Genomic DNA, 19,100 nt, shown 5'->3' with positions numbered 1-19,100 from the left:
AAACAATGATGGTCATCGCCATTACACGGCCTACATATTTCAATATATGATAAAATTTGATCAATTTATTATATTAGGTGTACCGTGGCAACTGTGGGTGATAGAACCTCTGTTTGTTCTGGACTTTGGTTCAGGGGAGCCTAAAGGTTATGGAGCAGATGAAATTATGCGTGGAGATTTTTTGCTGATGGCCTGTGTAATTGCTATAAAAAAGAACATATTTTCAATATAAACAAATGATCTGTTGTTTAAATATTTTAATTATAATAGAAAAAACAAAGATTTGTATGCACATGTTACGTATTTTTAACAATAAATTATCAATACCTAAACAGGTACATCTTTATATACATAAATACGATGGTGCATGAAGATTTATTTAAACATAGAGATGAAAATGGATAAAATAACTGAATTAATTGAAGACATGGTCTGGATTGTGTTATGTACATATTTACGAATGCGTATCTATACGCTATAGAACTTTGTGTATAAAAATACTTACTTTATGTAGTTTTTTAAGTGAGAAAATTTTATTTTGGCCTTATGCCTATTTTTTATTTTGAGTTTGCTGTCAAGGTTATTTATGAGCTGAAAGTGTTTGGTCTTGTGTCGAGAATAATTTTATATTAACATTTTTAAAAATATTGTAAGATGAATTAAAGAGAAATAAATAAAATGGAAATGATTTTGTAAAATGAATACGATTATTTTACTTATGATATATACAAATAAATAAGTAACTTTTTGTTTATAGTCTAGTGCTCAAAACAACTATTAAGAGCCGATGGTTGGATCCTGGCGTATTTCCGATTTCAGCTTAACAAATTCTTTGGCTACTTCATCATTATTGCGTTGGGACAATATCCTTAAAATTGTCCATCCTGTTTCATCCATTTCAATACGTCTCATTAAAGGTAACCAACATGCGACAGAACCCTGAAACCCATAAAAAATTTACATTAAATGCAGCTGAAAATATGTAACTACAAAACCTTTTCTGAAACGTCCTTTAGTGGAATAACAGCTACTCCTACAAGTCGGTCATCACGAGCAAAGCAATAGTCTTTTACGCAAATGTGTAATTCAAAGAAGTCCAGCTGTTCCTCATTACCGATTGTACTATGTGAAAGGATTTTATAAAGATTGTTAGCAGAAATAACCGAATTATTAACCGAAACTTTTGTAAAATTAAAGCTTTTATTAAAATTTAAATTTAAAAAAAAATTGTATACGATTACTGCCTTACAATGTATTTACTATATATACATTTTTATACCCTTGCAGAGGGTATTATAATTTTGGTCAAAAGTGTGCAACGCAGTGAAGGAGACATCTCCGACCCTATAAAGTATATATATTCTTGATCAGGATCACCTCCTGAGTCGATATATGCATGTCCGTCTGTCCGTCTGTCTGTCTGTCTGTCTGTCTGTCTGTCGGTTTCTACGCAAACTAGTCTCTCAGTTTTGGAGCTATCGAGTTGAAACTTTGCACACATACTTTTTTTCCTTGCAGGGAGTATATAAGTCGGAACGGCCGGGATCGGTCGACTATATCCTATAGCTGCCATATAACTGATTGATCGGAAATGCCATAACTTTGGTGTTTTTTAAGTTAGGGGGTTGGGAATTTCCACACATGTTATGTTTGACCAAAATATCTTATGTACAAAATTTCATAAGCATCGGCCGACTATATCCTATAGCTGTCATAGAACGATCGGAATTGGCATAACTTTGGTGTTTTTTAAGTTAGAAAGATGGGACTTGGTACAGATTACTTTTTGGGCAAAATAATATGCTAAATTTCATAAGGATCGGCCGACTATATACGATCCGCTATATATCTAATAATATAAGATGCGTGGCGCCACCTAGCGGACTGCGACTGAACTGCATGGGTATATCAACTTCGGCTCCGCCCGAAGTTAGCTTTCCTTTCTTGTTTTTAATAATACAAGAAAGGATAAACTTTTATTCTATTAGTGAAAGGATTCTAATATAATCAAGATTTTGATATCAACTATCAAAAACACTATATATGCTATTGTTCTAAAGTAATCAGGAATTTTTGATTCTAGAGCGCAATGGGTACGTTATAATCTGCTTTCGGTTGATCCGTGAGAATTTCATGACATTTCTTTGATTGCAAGTGCGTTTTAAGTGTCAGTATGTTTGTGTCAACGATGCGAAAATGATCTTCAAATGAGCCAACATTAAATGTTGTTTTTAGGTTATGGTGATGATTTCCTATCCCATAGCAGAATGCACTTGTGGTTGCAACTGACGACCAAAAATAGCTCAAAATTTAAAGGACATCATTGAAAAGATCAAAAAGCACACAAACTTCCTTTACAATATTATGACTGGTAACGAAACGTCGTTTTAACCATATTCTCACTGGCCAATTAATAAAAATGGCAGATCCTAACGCACCATTTGACATACAGATGGGGTCACCAGAGGCCGCTAGATTCAAAAAATCCTGTTTACTTTGGAAAACACCTTGACTGAGGAAAAGTTTTGATATAGGAATTAGAATAAAAATGTCTTATATAAGCTAGATATAAAAATAATTTGGCAACAAAACTTGTTCAAAGTAGTTTCCTGAACCAACTACAAAATTACTCCATTTTTTAGGGCGGTAGATAATGTTACAAAAATTTAAAACCATTTCCCTCTCTTGGACTATAAGGTAAAAAACAAAAATACATAATATGAATACTAAAAACAAAATTTAAAAAAATGTATTCATATTTTCTAAGGTTTTTTTTTTATTTTATGTGAGTAATAAACATTTTTTATAGAGCTGATTTTTATTGAATGTGTTAGGAGTCAAACCCGGGAAATTCCGGCCCTAATAATGCATCATTATACCCATTCAGCTATTGTCCCAATCCTATAAGTACTGCACAAATTACAACTGGAGTTTCGTAAATACCAAGTGTTTTTGTAACATAAATAATTTAAATCCAAAATTAAAGTAAAACCAGAAAGGAAAGCTAACTTCGGGCGGAGCCTAAGTTTATATACCCTTGCAGTTGTGCCATTTTCGATCGTTCAGTTATATGGCGGCTATTGAATATAGGCCGATCCCTATGAAATTTGGCTAATCAGATTATTTTGTCCATAATAGAATCTGTGCCAAGTCCCATCTTTCTAACTTAAAAAACAGAAAAGTTATGCCAGTTCCGATCGTTATATGACAGCTATAGAATATAGTCGGCCGATCCTTATGAAATTTTGTACATAAGATATTCCAAATATAACTTGTGTTGAAAGTCCCAACCCTAAATTAAATTAAAAACTCAAATTATCTAAATTTTCTAAATTAAAAAACACCAAAGTTATGGCATTTCCGATCAATCAGTTATATGGCAGCTATAGGATTTAGACTGATCCCGGCCGTTCCGACTTATGTACTACCTGCAAGGAAAAGAAGGATATGTGTAAAGTTTCAACTCGATAGCTCTAAAACTGAGAGACTAGTTTGCGTAGAAACCGACAGACAGACGGACAGACAGACAGACATGCTTATATCGACTCTGGAGGTCATCTTGATCAAGAATATATATACTTTATAGGGTCGGAGATGTCTCCTTCACTGCGTTGCACACTTTTGACCAAAATTATAATACCCTCTGCAAGGGTATAAAAAATGAAACAGAATAGTTGAAATGAATTCTCGAGCTCGGCTCGCACCCGCGACCTGCCAGGGGCCTAACAAGGCTTCGCGCGAAACAATTTTTATAATTCAAGTGTTGCTCCGTGCTGCTTTTAAAATCTATTATTAGCTGCTTCATATTTTTCCCGCATTGGATTTTTGTTTGCTTTTAGCGGATTAGTTTGCTCAATTGTGCCATGACTTTCGCAAAAGCCAAATTGATGTACCCTGCTGCTTAAAAAATGGTTTTTGCTGGATCTTGTTACGGAGTTTTGTTGGATCGGAGTTACTAATTGGAGTGATTTTTTAGCTCCGTGGACTTAAATTGGGGTGGACTAGCCACAAAGAAAATCTGGAAAAGCTGGTTGGTGATATATTTTCTATTGACTCGCTCGGAACCTCAGAAAGGATTCATGTGTCCTCTTTGGTGCTTATTACAGAGCGATGTTAGAGCTGTTGATGTCCTCCTCAATGTTAAGCTGCGGGTTAAGATCAACGCGTGTATTCCAGGAGTCGTCAATTTTATGAGTTTTATTTTAAAAATTAGTGAAAAATTGAAAATCAATAATACGTCTGTTCTGCAGTGCGTTTTATCCTTCGGATACCATTTTTGGAGAACCACTCCTTTAGTCTCTATACGGTGGCAATTGGATAAAGTGGCAATTGGATTTTTTATTGCATTTGATTTTGTATGGCGTTTTCATTAACTACACGAGGTCCAACATGCTTAGTTGCAGGGTAACTATCTTGGCTTCAATGTAACTTTAGCGTGGCAATGATCGGGGGCCTCCGATAGATTCCTTAACTGAGCGAAGTAAACTTTACCTTTTGGATTCCGCTAGTGACTTTCTCTAGAGGTCCATTTGTGTATCAGGTATTGCATGTTTCTTATACTTTATTATAAGTTGGTTTTTTTTTGGTTTTAGGTTAAAGATCTTGAGAGGTTTCTGTGCTTTATGCTTCTTTAGTAAGTTGTTACTGAACAATTGATTGGAATCATCTGGATGTTTCGACAGTCTCGAAAATTAGATTCACTTTGTAAATTCTTTATCGACCGACTCTGCAATTTGGTTGACGTATGAAAAAGTTTTATACCTGGCTTCGACTGCAGTGTTATTATACTCCACATCTATTGCCTTAATTTTGATTACACAAGCCAACAGCGAAAAATCTCCACGCATAATTTCACCTGCTCCATAATCTTTGCTCCATAAGTTTTTAATCTCATATTTTCAAAAAGTCATGGCTTAGAAGACCAAAAATTAATGTAGAAAATCTGAAATCTTGGATGATAATTCCAAAGATATGGTATCTGCTAGATACCATTTTTTAATTTTAGTTGGTACACATACTTTTCAAAAATGATATGTACGAGAAACAATGATGGTCATCGCCATTACACGGCCTACATAATTCAATATATGGTAAAATTTGATCAATTTCTTGTCTTGGGTGTACCGCGGAAACTGTGGGTGATAGAACCTATGTTTGTTCTGGACTTTGGTTCAGGGGAGCCTAAAGGTTATGGAGCAGGTAAAATTATGCGTGGAGGAAAAAAAAATTGGAAATTGTCGGCCTGTGTTATTAGAAGCCACACTCTCCATGTTGGGACGGTTTATTTGAGGTTGGTTTCCGTACTTATCCTGTTGAAGGCTCAGATTTCTTCTTTTACTTGAACTACAGGGTTCTAAAAACTCGAACGAGCAAGAACGCGCTCCTCCTGCTACACCGAGAGATCGATTGATGAGGTGTTGTTGTTATCAGCAGTTGATTTTATTTTAAATTAAGTATTGTTTACTTATGAATTTTAGCTTTCTGTTATTTCCATAAGGGTTGTTTGATTACACAGTGCAACAGTGATTCTGAACTTTTAAAGTGTCATAGTAGGTGTTGGGCCAAGCAGCCACCAAAAAGTGCATTTAAAATAATCATAAATTGCTTAGCTGCATCTGTTGTTGTCAGCGTGTATTCTTCTCTGTTTTGTCTCCCAGTTTCGCATGCGCTTTATTGGTATTTGTAGCGTATGCACTTTGGGAGCTTTGGTGGAGCTTCTGCGCAAGCTCTTAGGTTTTTATGCACTTGTAATTCGGCATTGTTTTGGTTCGGCCGCGGAATTTGTTTTGGGGTTAAATTGACCCACAATAAATTGAATTATAAAATGGAACCTTGTCTATTAATTCGGCCGCTATCAAAACGCTGATAGCTCAACATTTGGTGACCCCGACGTGATTTCATCCCGGATTATTATTGTGATCAGCATTAAAAGTGCCAAGAAAGTGCCCTTGTTGTTGTTGGTACAAGTTGCATTTTAATTGAAGAATGGAGTCTGGAGCTGAGACTATTGGAGCTGCTGCCGCAACCCGGGAAAGGATGCTGCGGAGAAGAGCAGAGGTGGCCTGCCAGGAAATGGAGGCGCTGCATCATAAGGTGAAGGCTGCGGCGCGGACTGAGGATTCTTCCATTATTGCGCTGGAGCCAGTGGAGAAACGTTTGCGTGAGCTGTTCACCGCGCTTCAAGAAGAGTTGGAGGAGCTTAATTTTAGCGAGATCGGGAGCGATCTGTATTGGAGATTCTCGCAGCTGGCGACTGATGTGGAAGTGGAAATTCAGGTGGAGGTTGCCAAGCGTTCCATGAGAATCGCCAGTGTATCGCCAATGCCATACAAGCCAGCCCCCTCCTTGCCACCGTTGCCGATGCCAACATTCAGCGGCGGCTATGCCGAGTGGCCGGATTTCTGCGCCCTTTTTAAGACCACGATTGACAGCCATCCCAACCTAACGAAAACGGAAAAGCTCCGGTGGCTCATTTCATGCCTGCGCGAGTCAGCCTTGGATACGGTGAGAGCTCTGGAAATTGATGGCGCGAACTACGATGTGGCCCTTGACCTATTGCGCAATCGTTTTAGTAATCGGCGTTTAATATTTCAGTCTCACATTAATGAGATCCTGCAGCTTCGTGTGGTCGAGCCAGGGTCTGTTGCTACTTTGCGGGAGCTATCGGATCGGTTCAATGGGCATATGCGTGCTCTTATGAGTTCCGGATCAGCTGCCGAGATCCAAGGATGTTTGCTTATCCAAATTATCCTGCAGAAGTTGGATCCTGCCACAAAGGCCAAGTGGGAAGACACTCTCGCCGGAAGCAACGACAGCCTTCCGTCTTGGGAGTCCATGGCATGATTCTTGGAGCAAAGGTGCCGGACTCTTGAATGCGTCGACTTCTCTTTGGCGGCGTATCCACCAGCTAACCAAGTGGGCCGAGGTAGATCTTCGAATAACCGATCTTCATGCATGGTTATTAACGCCCGTCCTGCTCTATGCGCCCTGTGTGGTATTTCGGTGCACGAGCTTCCTTCTTGTTCAAAGTTTAGTGCTTTGACAATTGAGGAACGGTACGAGGAAGTGCGGCGTCTGGCTCGGTGTTTTGTTTGTCTGGAGGATGGCCATCTCGCTCGCGGATGCTCAGCTTCCCGCTGCTCGACGTGCAATCACCGTCATCATATTTTGTTGCACATCGGTGCCGATTCTGTTGCGCACTCATCCCGCTCAATCAACCCTGTTATGAACCAGGATCGCAATGCCGAGCTAGTGCTCCTGCCAACAGCCAATGCACTCGTTCGTGGTCGATCTGGAGCCTTCTTGCCTTGCCGAGTTTTATTGGATTCCGGTTCACAAGTTCACCTCATCTCGTCTCGGCTGGCGAATGAACTTCAGCTTGGCCGTTCCAAATGCTCCACAACGGTGGCCGGTTTCGGCGGCGCTGGGTTTGAAACGGATGGAGCATCCGTTAATGTGTGCTTGAAGTCCCGCCTTAGCATGTATTCAGTGGAAATTGAGGCTGTTGTAGCTTCACATATAACGGACTATCAACCTAGCCAGGACATAGATGCTTCGCGCAGGAAGATTCCTGGCAATATGGATCTAGCTGACCCTAACTTCACCAAAACGCAGCGAGTGGACCTGTTGATTGGAGCCAGCTTATTCTTTGACCTATTGTCGGCTGGTCAAATCCAATTAGGTCACGGGCTCCCCATCGCCCAAAATACTCGATTTGGCTGGGTGATTTCTGGACGCGGTGAACTATCACGGGATGTGTCGTCGCTCTATACTAGGAAAGACAACCCACGGAATAACCACTGGAATGATGTGACTGCTGCCCCTTCCAACAGTGTTATTGAAGGCCCACCCTTCAATGGGGGGAGGATGTTGGGCCAAGCACCCACCAAAAAGTGCATTTAAAATAATCATAAAATGCTTAGCTGCATCTGTTGTTGTCAGCGTGTATTCTTCTCTGTTTTGTCTCCCAGTTTCGCATGCGCTTTATTGGTATTTGTAGCGCATGCACTTTGGGAGCTTTGGTGGAGCTTCTGCGCAAGCTCTTAGGTTTTTATGCACTTGTAATTCAGCATTGTTTTGGGGTTTAATTGACCCACAATAAATTGAATTATAAAATTGAACCTTGTCTATTAATTCGGCCGCTATCAAAACGCTGATAGCTCAACAGTAGGAATTGTTTATTGGGTCGATATATTTTTTTTTCAAAAGCTCCAGAAATTTTGAAATTGGTTTAAAAAAACGCGTTCAGGAATTTTTAAGCGCAAAAAAGTCCCGAAAAACGGTTTTTTAACCATAAATCAAGATTTTGAGGGTGTTACAAAAATATTTCATACATGGTTTTGTGATATACTCGACCCAATAAATAATTCCTTCTATTTCACTTCAAAAGTTCAGAATCACTGTTGCACTGTGTTTTTAAAAGAACTTTAAAGTACAAATTAATGTTTTTACGGTTCAAATCTTCAAGGAATAATAACTAAATCATAAGCTTGTTGCAAATTAAAACAGGAAAGGAAAGTTAAGTTCATTGGAGCCGAAGATGATATACCCTTACAGATAAGAGGCATCTTATCTATTCAAAATTAATTATCGCAAACATAGGCTATATGTGACCTATCAAAATTATAATACCCTCTGCTATAATAATATATAAATTTATATATAATGTAAATTTAATGGCTTACAAGCTGAATGACTCATTATATTTTGGTGACCAATTATTTGACTTTGACTTTGTTGCAAATTTTCTCTTTTTTTCTTGGAGATGAGGTCCGATTAAATTTATTTCCACAAACGGTCTGAACATTCCTGAAGGTATTTGCCATTTGAGATCGTTAGCTGCAACAACTAATTGTAAATATATATATGAGTAAAATTATTAAATTAATAATTTGGCAAGAACTCTAAAAAGTTTACCTTTTACGTTCACTTTGTGTTCTCCCGTGCCTGGATGAGAGAACAAGTCAATTTGCACGGAAATTTCCCCAACACTTTCTTCTGCGTTTTCAGGATCTACTGCAATATAGAAATAATTAAAATAAATACATAAATACAACACACGATAGTTTCCGTAAAAAGCATAGCTTGCAAATAACTGTTAACCGATTCGTGCGGTCTCAAAATAAGTGTTTGTCATTGAGACTTTGAGCAAAAAGTCTGAAAGCAACCGATTGAGTTGCTCGTATACAAATTTTGCTCACGCTCAGTCGAAGTACACTTTTTTCTGTTTTCGTTTGGTCTGCTCATTGTAGGACCGTTTGCTTGCGTTCGACAATTCAAAAAGTCTTTTGGGCATGTATGTATGTATTTGAAGTTTCGTGGGCTCAACCTGTCAATTTATTTTGTAAGTCTCTCGTGTAAACAGTGATTCATCAAATTTATTGAAAATGGGACGAGAAAATTCACGTTTAAAATATTAAGAAGTTTTTTTCGTGAAAATTGCATGTACCATGTACCACTGTAGAGCGAAACGAAAACATATTATTGAAAAGACTTTTTGCGCTGACTTTTTCAGTCAATCGGTCTTTTACTGAGTCTCTCTGTGCGAGCGTCACTCGAATCTCTCATTGAGCGATGTTCGGTAGACGAGAGTTTCATGATTGGCTCATCATAATTCGTTCAACAAAAAACCGAAACAAAACGAAACAAAGTGTGCTGCTCAGAGAGAAACCGAAACGGCATGCTTTTTTTCGGTTGCTCTCGCGAACAGAGCGTAAGCAAAAAAACGGGTTACAGTTATTTGCAAGCTATGGTAAAAAGTAACAACCCAAATCTACCTTGTTTAATTCAGTAAATATAAGTTCATTTTTAGGAAAAAAGTGCTTATATTTGGTCGTACAGGACCTAATATAGCTTCCCTTTGCAGGTAATTTTTTCTAAATAAATAGTCCCAGCCACCCGAGTAAGTATCCGCGCGTAAAGCTGTAGAACAAACACCGTTGAAAAATAAAAAAAATTCCTTGATCGCAAAAGAGTTGTAGGCCATACCTATCTGACTATCCAAAAATATTTTAGTCAATTGGTTGATTGGTAATATTACACAAGAAATAGATCAGAAATCGTCATGGTATTTGGACTGATACATTCATAGTGCATACATACAAACACCAGAAAGGTAAGCAAACTTCGGACAGAGCCAAACTTAAGCAGCAGTTTATATAATATTAATAGATACAAATTAGATCGGATATAATAGGGCGATCTTTATGAGAATTTTGCAAATTAAAAAAAAAAGTTGGAAACTTCCAAGCTTCTTTATGCAAAAATATGAAGATTCAGTCATTTTTGATCGTTTAGAATGGAACTTAAAGGATATTGTCCGCCGATCCTTACAAAATTTGGCAATTGGCATCCGTTAGCTAAAAACAGAAAACAGAAAAGTCCCAACCTTCTAAATCCCGAAGTCTACCTTTTGAAAAAACACCAAAGTTATGGCAAAATTAGCCGTTAAATGCCTTTTGTTTATGATTTAATTGACGGAGATCCCGTTTTATCAGGTAATGGTTATCGTGGCTAATGGTTAGGATATAAATTCGAAATGCTCTTTCCTGGTGTGCTGTGGTAGCTTGGCAATATTTCTATTAACTTGCTAAAAACGTCCGAGAATACTAGTAGGACTGCATTGGCCAGCATGGATCGGGTCTACATAGCTTGCATGGAATGGTTCGATAAAATCGAATTTGCTTGAAGGATTATTTTGAGTTACTTCTAAAGATTATTGATTTGATTCCCTCAATCTTTTTGGATCAGTTGAAACTCTTGGTCTGTATATGTTGTAAAGATTCTAAAAGAAAATTTGCGACTATCTCTGTGAGGATGTTACCAAATTACTACTATATCATCAATATATGCGTATCCCATAAAGTTATCCAGTGCTACATAACCTTCACATATTACAATAGTGTCCGTTCGGTCTATACACGGACGATAAAGGCCGTATATTTCGTCTGTTGCTCTATCCATAAGGATCGCTTTGTTTTTCTTTGTAGCGCATAGACTTAAGGAGCTTTGGTAGAGCTAAATTAAATATTTACTTGTATATTCGGCATTGATTGGCCGCTGCGCTTGATTTTGGGGTTAAACAGACCCTTAATAAATATTAAAACCGAAATTCGGCCGCCATCATAAAGCTAATAGCATTAAATTTTGCTGAACAAGACCAAGATCGCGCCCCGGTTTGATTTTGTGATCATTAAGGTGCTTTAAGGAAACCTTTTAAAGGAAATCTTTTTGCTATTGTTTCCATTATTTTGCACCTTGCACGATAACTTACATAATGGAGATTGGAGACCAACATAGTGCCTCGGTTCCAAAAGGCAGGGAACGGTTTTTGTTGCGAAGAGCAGAGGTGACCTACCAGAAGATGGAAGCTCTGCATCATAAAGTCAAGGCTGCAGTGCAGAAGGACGATTTCAACATAATGGCTAATCGTCCGTAGAGTGTTTTGCGGCCACTACGTCGAATTTGAACTCGCGGGCATAACGGTAGGTCCCGTAGTCAAAGAACGTATAAAAGTTCTGACTAAATGTACCTGGATTCTGCAAGGGACTGATCGGGTTGACCAGGCGCTTGCTGTGATCAGGGTGGAGGTTAAGTGAGATACTTGAAGTACTGGGTTGGTTCTCCTCAAGTACAGATGGTACTGGGTTTCGGGTGATTACTTATCGGCCGGTCCTACTTGTGGTCCGTACGGGAGCATCACTCGAAGTAGGGTGGGTAACGAGGTTTCTACTTGTGGTCCGTTTCACGGGAGCAACACTCGAAGTACGTTGGATACTGCGGGTTCTACTTGTGATCCGTTTTACGGGAGCAACATTCGAAGTAGATTAGATAATGAAGCTCTACTTGTGGTCCGTTTACACAGGAACCACTCCAAGTAGGTTCGATGATGAAAGTTCTACTTATGGTCCGTTTACACTGGAGCCAAGAGTCCAACTTGTGGTTCGTTTTACCAGGGATCACTCGAAGTAGGTTGGTTTTAAATGCCGTACCTTTTCACTGAGTAACGAACCGATCTACTCTGTATTCGCAACTATTTTTATTTCAGAAGAACAATTCTTATATAAGATGCTAAATTATACATATCTAAATCTAGGGAAGGTCAATGTTATGAACGTGTTAATGCCAATATTAATGCCAGTGTCTGCTGACGCAGATTGCTTGTTCATGCATTTCGGCTTAGCTAGATGGCTATGCTTGCTTCGGTCAGCCGGTCATTCTTCCCGCTGATAATGCTGTTTTCCGCTTTATGAACGTAAAAGTTTAGCTACGCAGCTCTCTGTGCGGAAAAAATTATTGACATTTAAATTAAATGGTGATACTCCTCTCATTATTCATTTCAATAAATTTGACGAATTAATTTGCGAATTAATGGCATCGGGAGCGATTCGAGTTTTTGGTGGATAAAGTACCTTCTTCTAACATTACCTTCAAATTATGATGGAGTTTTTACAGCGATAGAAACTTAATCTGCCGAACATGTTACTCTTTCTTTTTTCAAAAACCTCTGACTTGACCATTAAACTAAAATAAAGAATTTGAGCAGGGACACAAGCAAGGGCAGAAATTATACAGGTGAAGCTGATGAATCCTTCATATTGGACTCAGGAGCTTCAGGCCACATGCTAAATAACATAAATCTGTTCTCAACTTATTCTACCCTGGAGACGCCAATCGCGATTGCAATTGCAAAGCATGGTGCATACATATATGCTTCTGCAAAGGGAACAGTCCAACTTTACAGAAATCTTAACATGAATATTACACTGGAAAATGTTCTGTTCTGCAAAGATGTTCCACAAAATTTACTGTCCATCTCAAAGATGCAAGCTGCAGGCTTGACAATTGAATTCAATTCAAAGGGAATGCAAGTTTCGATGAATGGACAAGAAGTTCTTGAAGGTACGTGTGAAAATAATATATCGATGGTTAATTAATAAAAAATAAACCGTGAAGCATATATAACTTACTCAAAAATAAATCAAAACTATCGCAAGGGAAAGTTTTTAGAAATTGTGCGAAATAATATGTTTGAAGATGTAAAACTTGTAAAAGATATTAAGTTGAGTGATGGATGCGAAGCTTGTATAAATGGTAAACAATCTAGACTTCCATTTGAAAAAAAACTTTTATTTATAATTCATTCAGATTTTTGTGGTCCAATAACTGCTTCTAGTATTGATGGATGAAACTATTATGTCATCTTTGTCGATCAGTATACACATTACTGTGTAACTTACGTGATGACATATAAATCCGATGTATTTTACTTCTTCAAAGATTTTATCGCTTTTAGGAGTGAAGCTGTTTTAACTGCAACATATTTAATTAATAGAACTAGAGCGTTTCAGGATAAGAAAACTCCATTTGAAATGTGGCATAACAGAAAGCCAAGTTTAAAATATTTAAAGATATTTGGTTTAACAGTATATGTGCATGATAAAATTCGAAAAAGAAAATTTAAAGACAAATCATTCATACTGGTTGGTTAAGAACAGAATGGCTATAAGTTAAGAGACATAAATTCAAAGAAGTTTCTGGTAGCTAGAGGTTGTTGGTGATAGTACTAGGACTGTGGAAAATGACTCAGAACTCAGAACTGGTAGAAAGTATTCAGAATGATAGTATGAATAATCTATAACTGTCTACTGAAAATAATTCAGGAGCAGATGAGTCAAATATCCCGAATGAGAGTACGGATGAGAAATCTGATAATTTTGAATCAGATAAACAGCCTAGTGAGACAACAACTTGCAAAAAGGCCGATCCAATTATTATCTTTGGTGAAGAATTGCCTAGTATGCAATTAAAAGTAGATGAAAATGAAGTCAGAAGAAGTAAAAGATTAAAAGACAAACAAAAAACGTCTTGTCGGTCTTTGCTTAATGAATGCTCACATTTTCTGTAATGACATCCCAATCAACTACAATGATATTAAACATCGAACCGACAGAACTAAGTGGGAAGAAGCTGTAAAAGAGGAATTAGATTAGCATTTTTATAATGAAACTTGAACTTTGGTTGATCAGCCTTTAGATAAGAATATTGTTGATTGCAAGTGGTTGTTTACTATAAAAACTAACATGGCGAGTAAATCAAATATAAGGCCAGATTGGTAGCTCGGGGTTTTACTTGTTAGATTATGATGAGACATTTTCACCAGATTGCAGAATATCTAGGTTTCGATTCATTCTATCCATAGCAAACTAATTCAATTTAAAATTTCACCATATGGATGTTATGACGGCATTCCTAAATGGTATTTTGAAAGAGAACATCTTTATGAAGATTCCGGAGGGATTGCCATATAAAAATGGTAAAGTATGTAAATTGAATAAGTCAATTTATGGTTTGAAACAAGCGGCGTGATGCTGGTTCGAGATTTTTGAAAATGTTTTAAAAAGCATGGGTTTTGTAATTCAGAAGTGGATAGATGTATCTATATACGAGACCATGGTGATGTCTTAAAAAATATCTATTTACTAACAGAAAGTAATGATACAATGAATTCTCTTAAGACATTCCTAATGAGCAAATTCAGGATGACAGAAATAAGAAATTTTATTGGAATAAAAGTAGAAAGAAGAGGTGGATATTTATATCTTAGTCAATCAGCATACATTAATAATATTTTAAAGAAGTTCAATATGGCAGAATGCCATGTAGTCAGTACACCACTTCCAAATAAGTTAAATTATGAAGCTTTAGACTCAGATGAAGAGTATAATGCGCCGTGCCGAAATCTGATTGGTTGTTTAATGTATCTAATGATATGTACCCGACCTGATCTAAGTACAGAAATAAGTATTCTTAGTAGATATACAAACAAAAAAAATTCAGAATTATGGCAAAATCTTAAAAGAGTTTTAAGATATTTAAAGGGTACTGTTGATCTAAAATTAACTTTTATCAAAAACGAAAATTTTAACTACACAATTATTGGCTATGTTGATTCTGACTGGGGAAGAAGTGTGTCTGATAGAAAAAGTACAACTGGATTTATGTTTAAAATGTTTGGCTCTAATGTGATTTGCTGGAATACGAAGAAACATAGTTAAGTAGCTGCTTTTCGACAGAAGCGAAATACATGGCTTTATTTGAAGCAGTAAGAGAAGCTTTATGGTTAAAATCGTTAGTCTCAAGTATAAAATTTAAATTAAATAAACCAATCAAAATACTATAAGATAATCAAGGATGCATTATTATAGGTAATAATCATGCATGCCACAAACGATCAAAACACATTGATATCAAGTACCATTTTTCAAGAGAACAAATTGAAAAGAAACTAATTACTTAAGAATATATTTCCACAGAACACCAGGTAGCTGATGTCCTCACAAAGCCGTTGCCTGTTGCAAGATTCTTGACCCTAAATCATGTCTTAGGGTCTCAGAAATTAAAACAAGAAAGGAAAGCTAACTTCGGGCGGAACCGAAGTTTATATACCCTTGCAGTTGAGTCGCTGTCCGCTAGGTGGTGCCACGCATCTTATATTATTAGATATATAGAGGATAGCATATAGTCGGCCGATCCTTATAAAATTTGGCAAATCAGATTATTTTGTCCAAAATAGAATCTGTACCAAGTCCCATCTTTCTAACTTAAAAAACACCAATCATGCCAATTCTATGACCGTTCTATGGTCGTTCTATGACAGCTATAGGATATAGTCGGCCGATCCTTATGAAATTTTTTACACAAGATATTTTGGTCAAATATAACATAAAAAACACCAAAGTTATGGCATTTCCGATCAATCAGGTATATGGCAGCTATAGGATATAGCCGTCCGACTTATGTATTACCTGCAAGGAAAAGAAGGATGTGTGCAAAGTTTCATCTCGATAGCTCCAAAACTGAGAGGCTAGTTTGCGTAGAAACCGACAGACAGACAGACGGACAGGCGGACATGCTTATATCGATTCAGGAGGTGATCCCGATCAAGAATATACTGTATATACTGTATAGAGTCGGAGATGTCTCCTTCACTGCGTTGCACACTTTTGACTAAAATTATAATACCCTCTGCAAGGGTATAAATAAAAAAAAAAATTCAAGCCGGGAGAAACTGATAATTTAATTAAACAAAAATTGTGAGTTTTTGGTTTGTTTCAAGTTTTATTTAACCAATGACTTGATTCAGGGTTTTCTGGGTTTTTCCTTAATCCTAGAACTAGTTTGATTTGATTCTAAAACTATTTCTAGACGAATGTGGCTCATTATTGTTGTTCCCAGAATACACAGCTGTCCGAATAAAAGTATTATTGGAACACTAACTTAATTTATAAATTGTTCAATGTGTTTTGAACTTTGTTTCGATACGATTTCACCGATACCCTTTCGTGGCTCGTTTGCTTCCCGTGTCCAAGCCGCCGTATTACAGTTCTGCCTTGTTCTGCCTTGATATCAGGAGCTGATTCCGGTCGCCCTGGCCCCATTACAATGCATCCAAGCGCGATATTTTTTAGTAGTGGCTGTCCTTCTCCCAAATATGTCTGTTGTGGCCTCATAAGCTGGGAGATGATTTCGGCGCCCAACAACAGATCAATATTCTGGGGCTGCGTAAATTCAGGATCGGCTAAGCGCAACTGAGGTGAGATATTTCTTGGCGCTTGAATAGGGTGGGATGGTTGATTGGGCATTATTTCCGGTAGTACAACGACTTTGATTAATGATGATAGGGTCACCACAGTGCTTTTTCGTGATCTTTTTTTCCTCCCAGTGCAGCGATGTTCAGGGTTGATGGCTCCAATTGTAGTCCAAATGTGTCAGCCATCCTTCTGGTGATTATGGTCCACGGCTGGTAAATGTATTGCCACTTGGGCGGTTGGTAACAGAACGGTGGGCTTTTCTGTAAGCAGGGCTGTGGCTGAAAACACCACTCGTGATAAACTGGATCGAAGTGGAGCGGTCGACGTATTTTTCTGCATTGTTACTTGACTGGTTGCCTGACGCTCAAGGTTTTCTAAGATATCCTTCAGAGATTGTCGATTGGTTGGATCGGTGATGGCTAGTTCTAGAGATGTCAGCGTGTGTGGATCCAATCTTTCCCCAATGATGTGTATCAAGATTGGCTCCTAGTTGTCTGTTGACATTTTGAGTGCGTTGAGAGTGGCGACCGTTCGGAGCACGGTATCATGTAAGCTGCGCAGCTGGTCCGCTGATCCATTTGTTCTGGGGTGTCCGAAAAGTTCTTGGATCGCGGATTTAAACAACAGTCGTTCATTTTGGTATTGATTCTTTAGTCGTTGCCAGGCATCCTTATAACTGGTCTGTCGTTGACGTTGAGATTAGGTTTTTTGCTTCACCTGTTACATGATTCTCCAAATGACGGAATTTTACTGCATCGCTGTAGTCTTGATTGTGGATGCATTTCGTAAAATTTCGTAGAATCGTAGCCAATCAAACTTTGGAATTCCTACTGGTGGTATTACAAACGAAAGTGTGATCGCGGGCTTTTGGGTTGATGCTGAAGTCGATTGCAATTCTTCGATTCTGCTCTGACAACCTGAAATCTGTCATCGGTGTGTATCATTTTTTATTGGTGGTTCCACAGCTGGATTTCCACAGCTCCTTCATGTGTTGTCTGATGTGTGTGGGCTCTTCCCGTCCTTCGGTGCGGTTGCACAGAAAGTATTCCATATCGTCTATTCGTCCTTCACGTTTTCGTTTTAATAATGTTTATCGAAGTTCGTCTCCTTTGTTTCCTCGTGATGATTGTGCCTTTGGCTCGAGACTTTCGTTTGTTTTCCGGGGCCTTTGTGACAGACCTGGTTGTTGCTGGTCCGGATATAAGCCATCCTAACGTGGTCCGTTGAAGCGATGGCTGTCCTTGTCCTAGGTTTATATGTAGCAGCTCGATGAGTTGTGGGAGATATTCTGCCCCGAGCAGCAAATCGATACCTTGTGGCTGGGTGAAGGTGGGATAGTTAAACAGTTTGTGCCGGCGTTCATCCTTGTTATTTTTTGAGTCCTTTCATTCGGAGTCATGTCCAAAAATTTTGGGTAGGTTTGAAGTCGTGAGTGCATATGCCACATTTTGGCATATGCACCCACGTGGTGTTTTTGTTTTGATACCGAAGTCGATTGTGATTCTTCGCTCAGAAAGGAAAAGTATTTCTTTTGATACCGAAGTCGATTGTGATTCTTCGCTCAGAAAGGAAAAGTATTCTGCTCTTACAACTTGAAATCTGTCATCGGTATGTCCATGATTTTTTAAGGTTGGTTCCAGGTCAATGAGATCATAGGATCCCGTGACGATTTGCTTCCATACCTCCTTCATGTGTTGTCTGGGGGGCCAGACACTGATGGCATTCCATCCAAAAATATTGCTTAATATTTTTTCAAAAGCTCTTCTAACGCTTTGGCCTTTGTGAAATACTCGTTCTTAGGACATAGTGCAAGCTCATGGAGCTTGGCATCATTTTTTTTTAAACTTGGTCCATGAGTTTGAGTCTCTCCTCGCAGTATCCTTCCTTGAGTTTTCGCTCTGCGGAATCCTTAATGAAGTTTCTTATGCTTTTAATTTGCTCATCAATGATCATTTTGATTACGGGGTCTGATTTTGATTTCATGGCTGCGATGTATCTGTTTTGTTTTTTTTTTCGATGAGTTAAATTGCTTTGCGGCTTGTGTTCAGGTTGCGATCCTATAGAAAAGGATCACGTAGGTGTCACCAAATGTTCGTCCGTAGAGCGTTGTGCGGGCACTACGTCGAATTTGAACTCTCGGGCATAACGGTAGGTCCCGGACTTGTAGTCAAAGAACGTATAAAAGTTCTGACTAAGTGTACCTGGATTCTGCAAGGGACTGATCGAGTTGAAGAGGCGCTGGCTGTGATCAGGCTGGAGTTGATGTGAGATACTTGAAGTACTCGGTTGGTTCCCCTTAAGTACAGATGGAACAGGGTTTCGGGTGATTCCTTATCGGCCGGTCCTATTTGTGCCGTACGGGAGCAACACTCGAAGTAGAGTGGGTAACGGGGTCTCTACTTGTGGTCCGTTTCACGAGAGCAACACTCGAAGTAGGTTGGATACCGCGAGTTCTACTTGTGTTCCGTTTTACGGGAGCTCGAAGTAGATTAGATAATGAAGCTCTAC

The 19,100-nt window shown here is 38.4% G+C and overlaps 1 protein-coding gene across 13 annotated transcripts in view; it reads right to left on the bottom strand.

The window, feature by feature from the left end:
- Positions 1-242: 242 nt before the first annotated feature.
- Positions 243-19,100, bottom strand: part of LOC6501778 (protein unc-13 homolog B) — a 279,574-nt gene continuing 260,716 nt past the window's right edge. For 12 of the 13 annotated variants that reach the window (XM_044717638.1, XM_014904016.3, XM_032455875.2 and 9 more), the window contains 4 exons: positions 8,917-9,015; positions 8,685-8,847; positions 996-1,122; positions 243-939 (listed from right to left, as the gene is read on the bottom strand). In XM_044717638.1, coding sequence (XP_044573573.1) covers positions 778-939; positions 996-1,122; positions 8,685-8,847; positions 8,917-9,015 — 551 coding nt within the window. In that variant the 3' untranslated portion in view covers positions 243-777. The remainder of the gene's footprint in view (positions 940-995; positions 1,123-8,684; positions 8,848-8,916; positions 9,016-19,100) is intronic. The other variant, XM_032455874.2, reaches the window with a different exon arrangement.

The sequence above is a fragment of the Drosophila ananassae genome (assembly GCF_017639315.1).
Source record: "Drosophila ananassae strain 14024-0371.13 chromosome 4 unlocalized genomic scaffold, ASM1763931v2 tig00000054, whole genome shotgun sequence".
NCBI lineage: Eukaryota > Metazoa > Arthropoda > Insecta > Diptera > Drosophilidae > Drosophila > Drosophila ananassae.
Note: the sequence above shows the minus strand (reverse complement) of the source record. Positions and strands in the feature narration are given on the sequence as shown.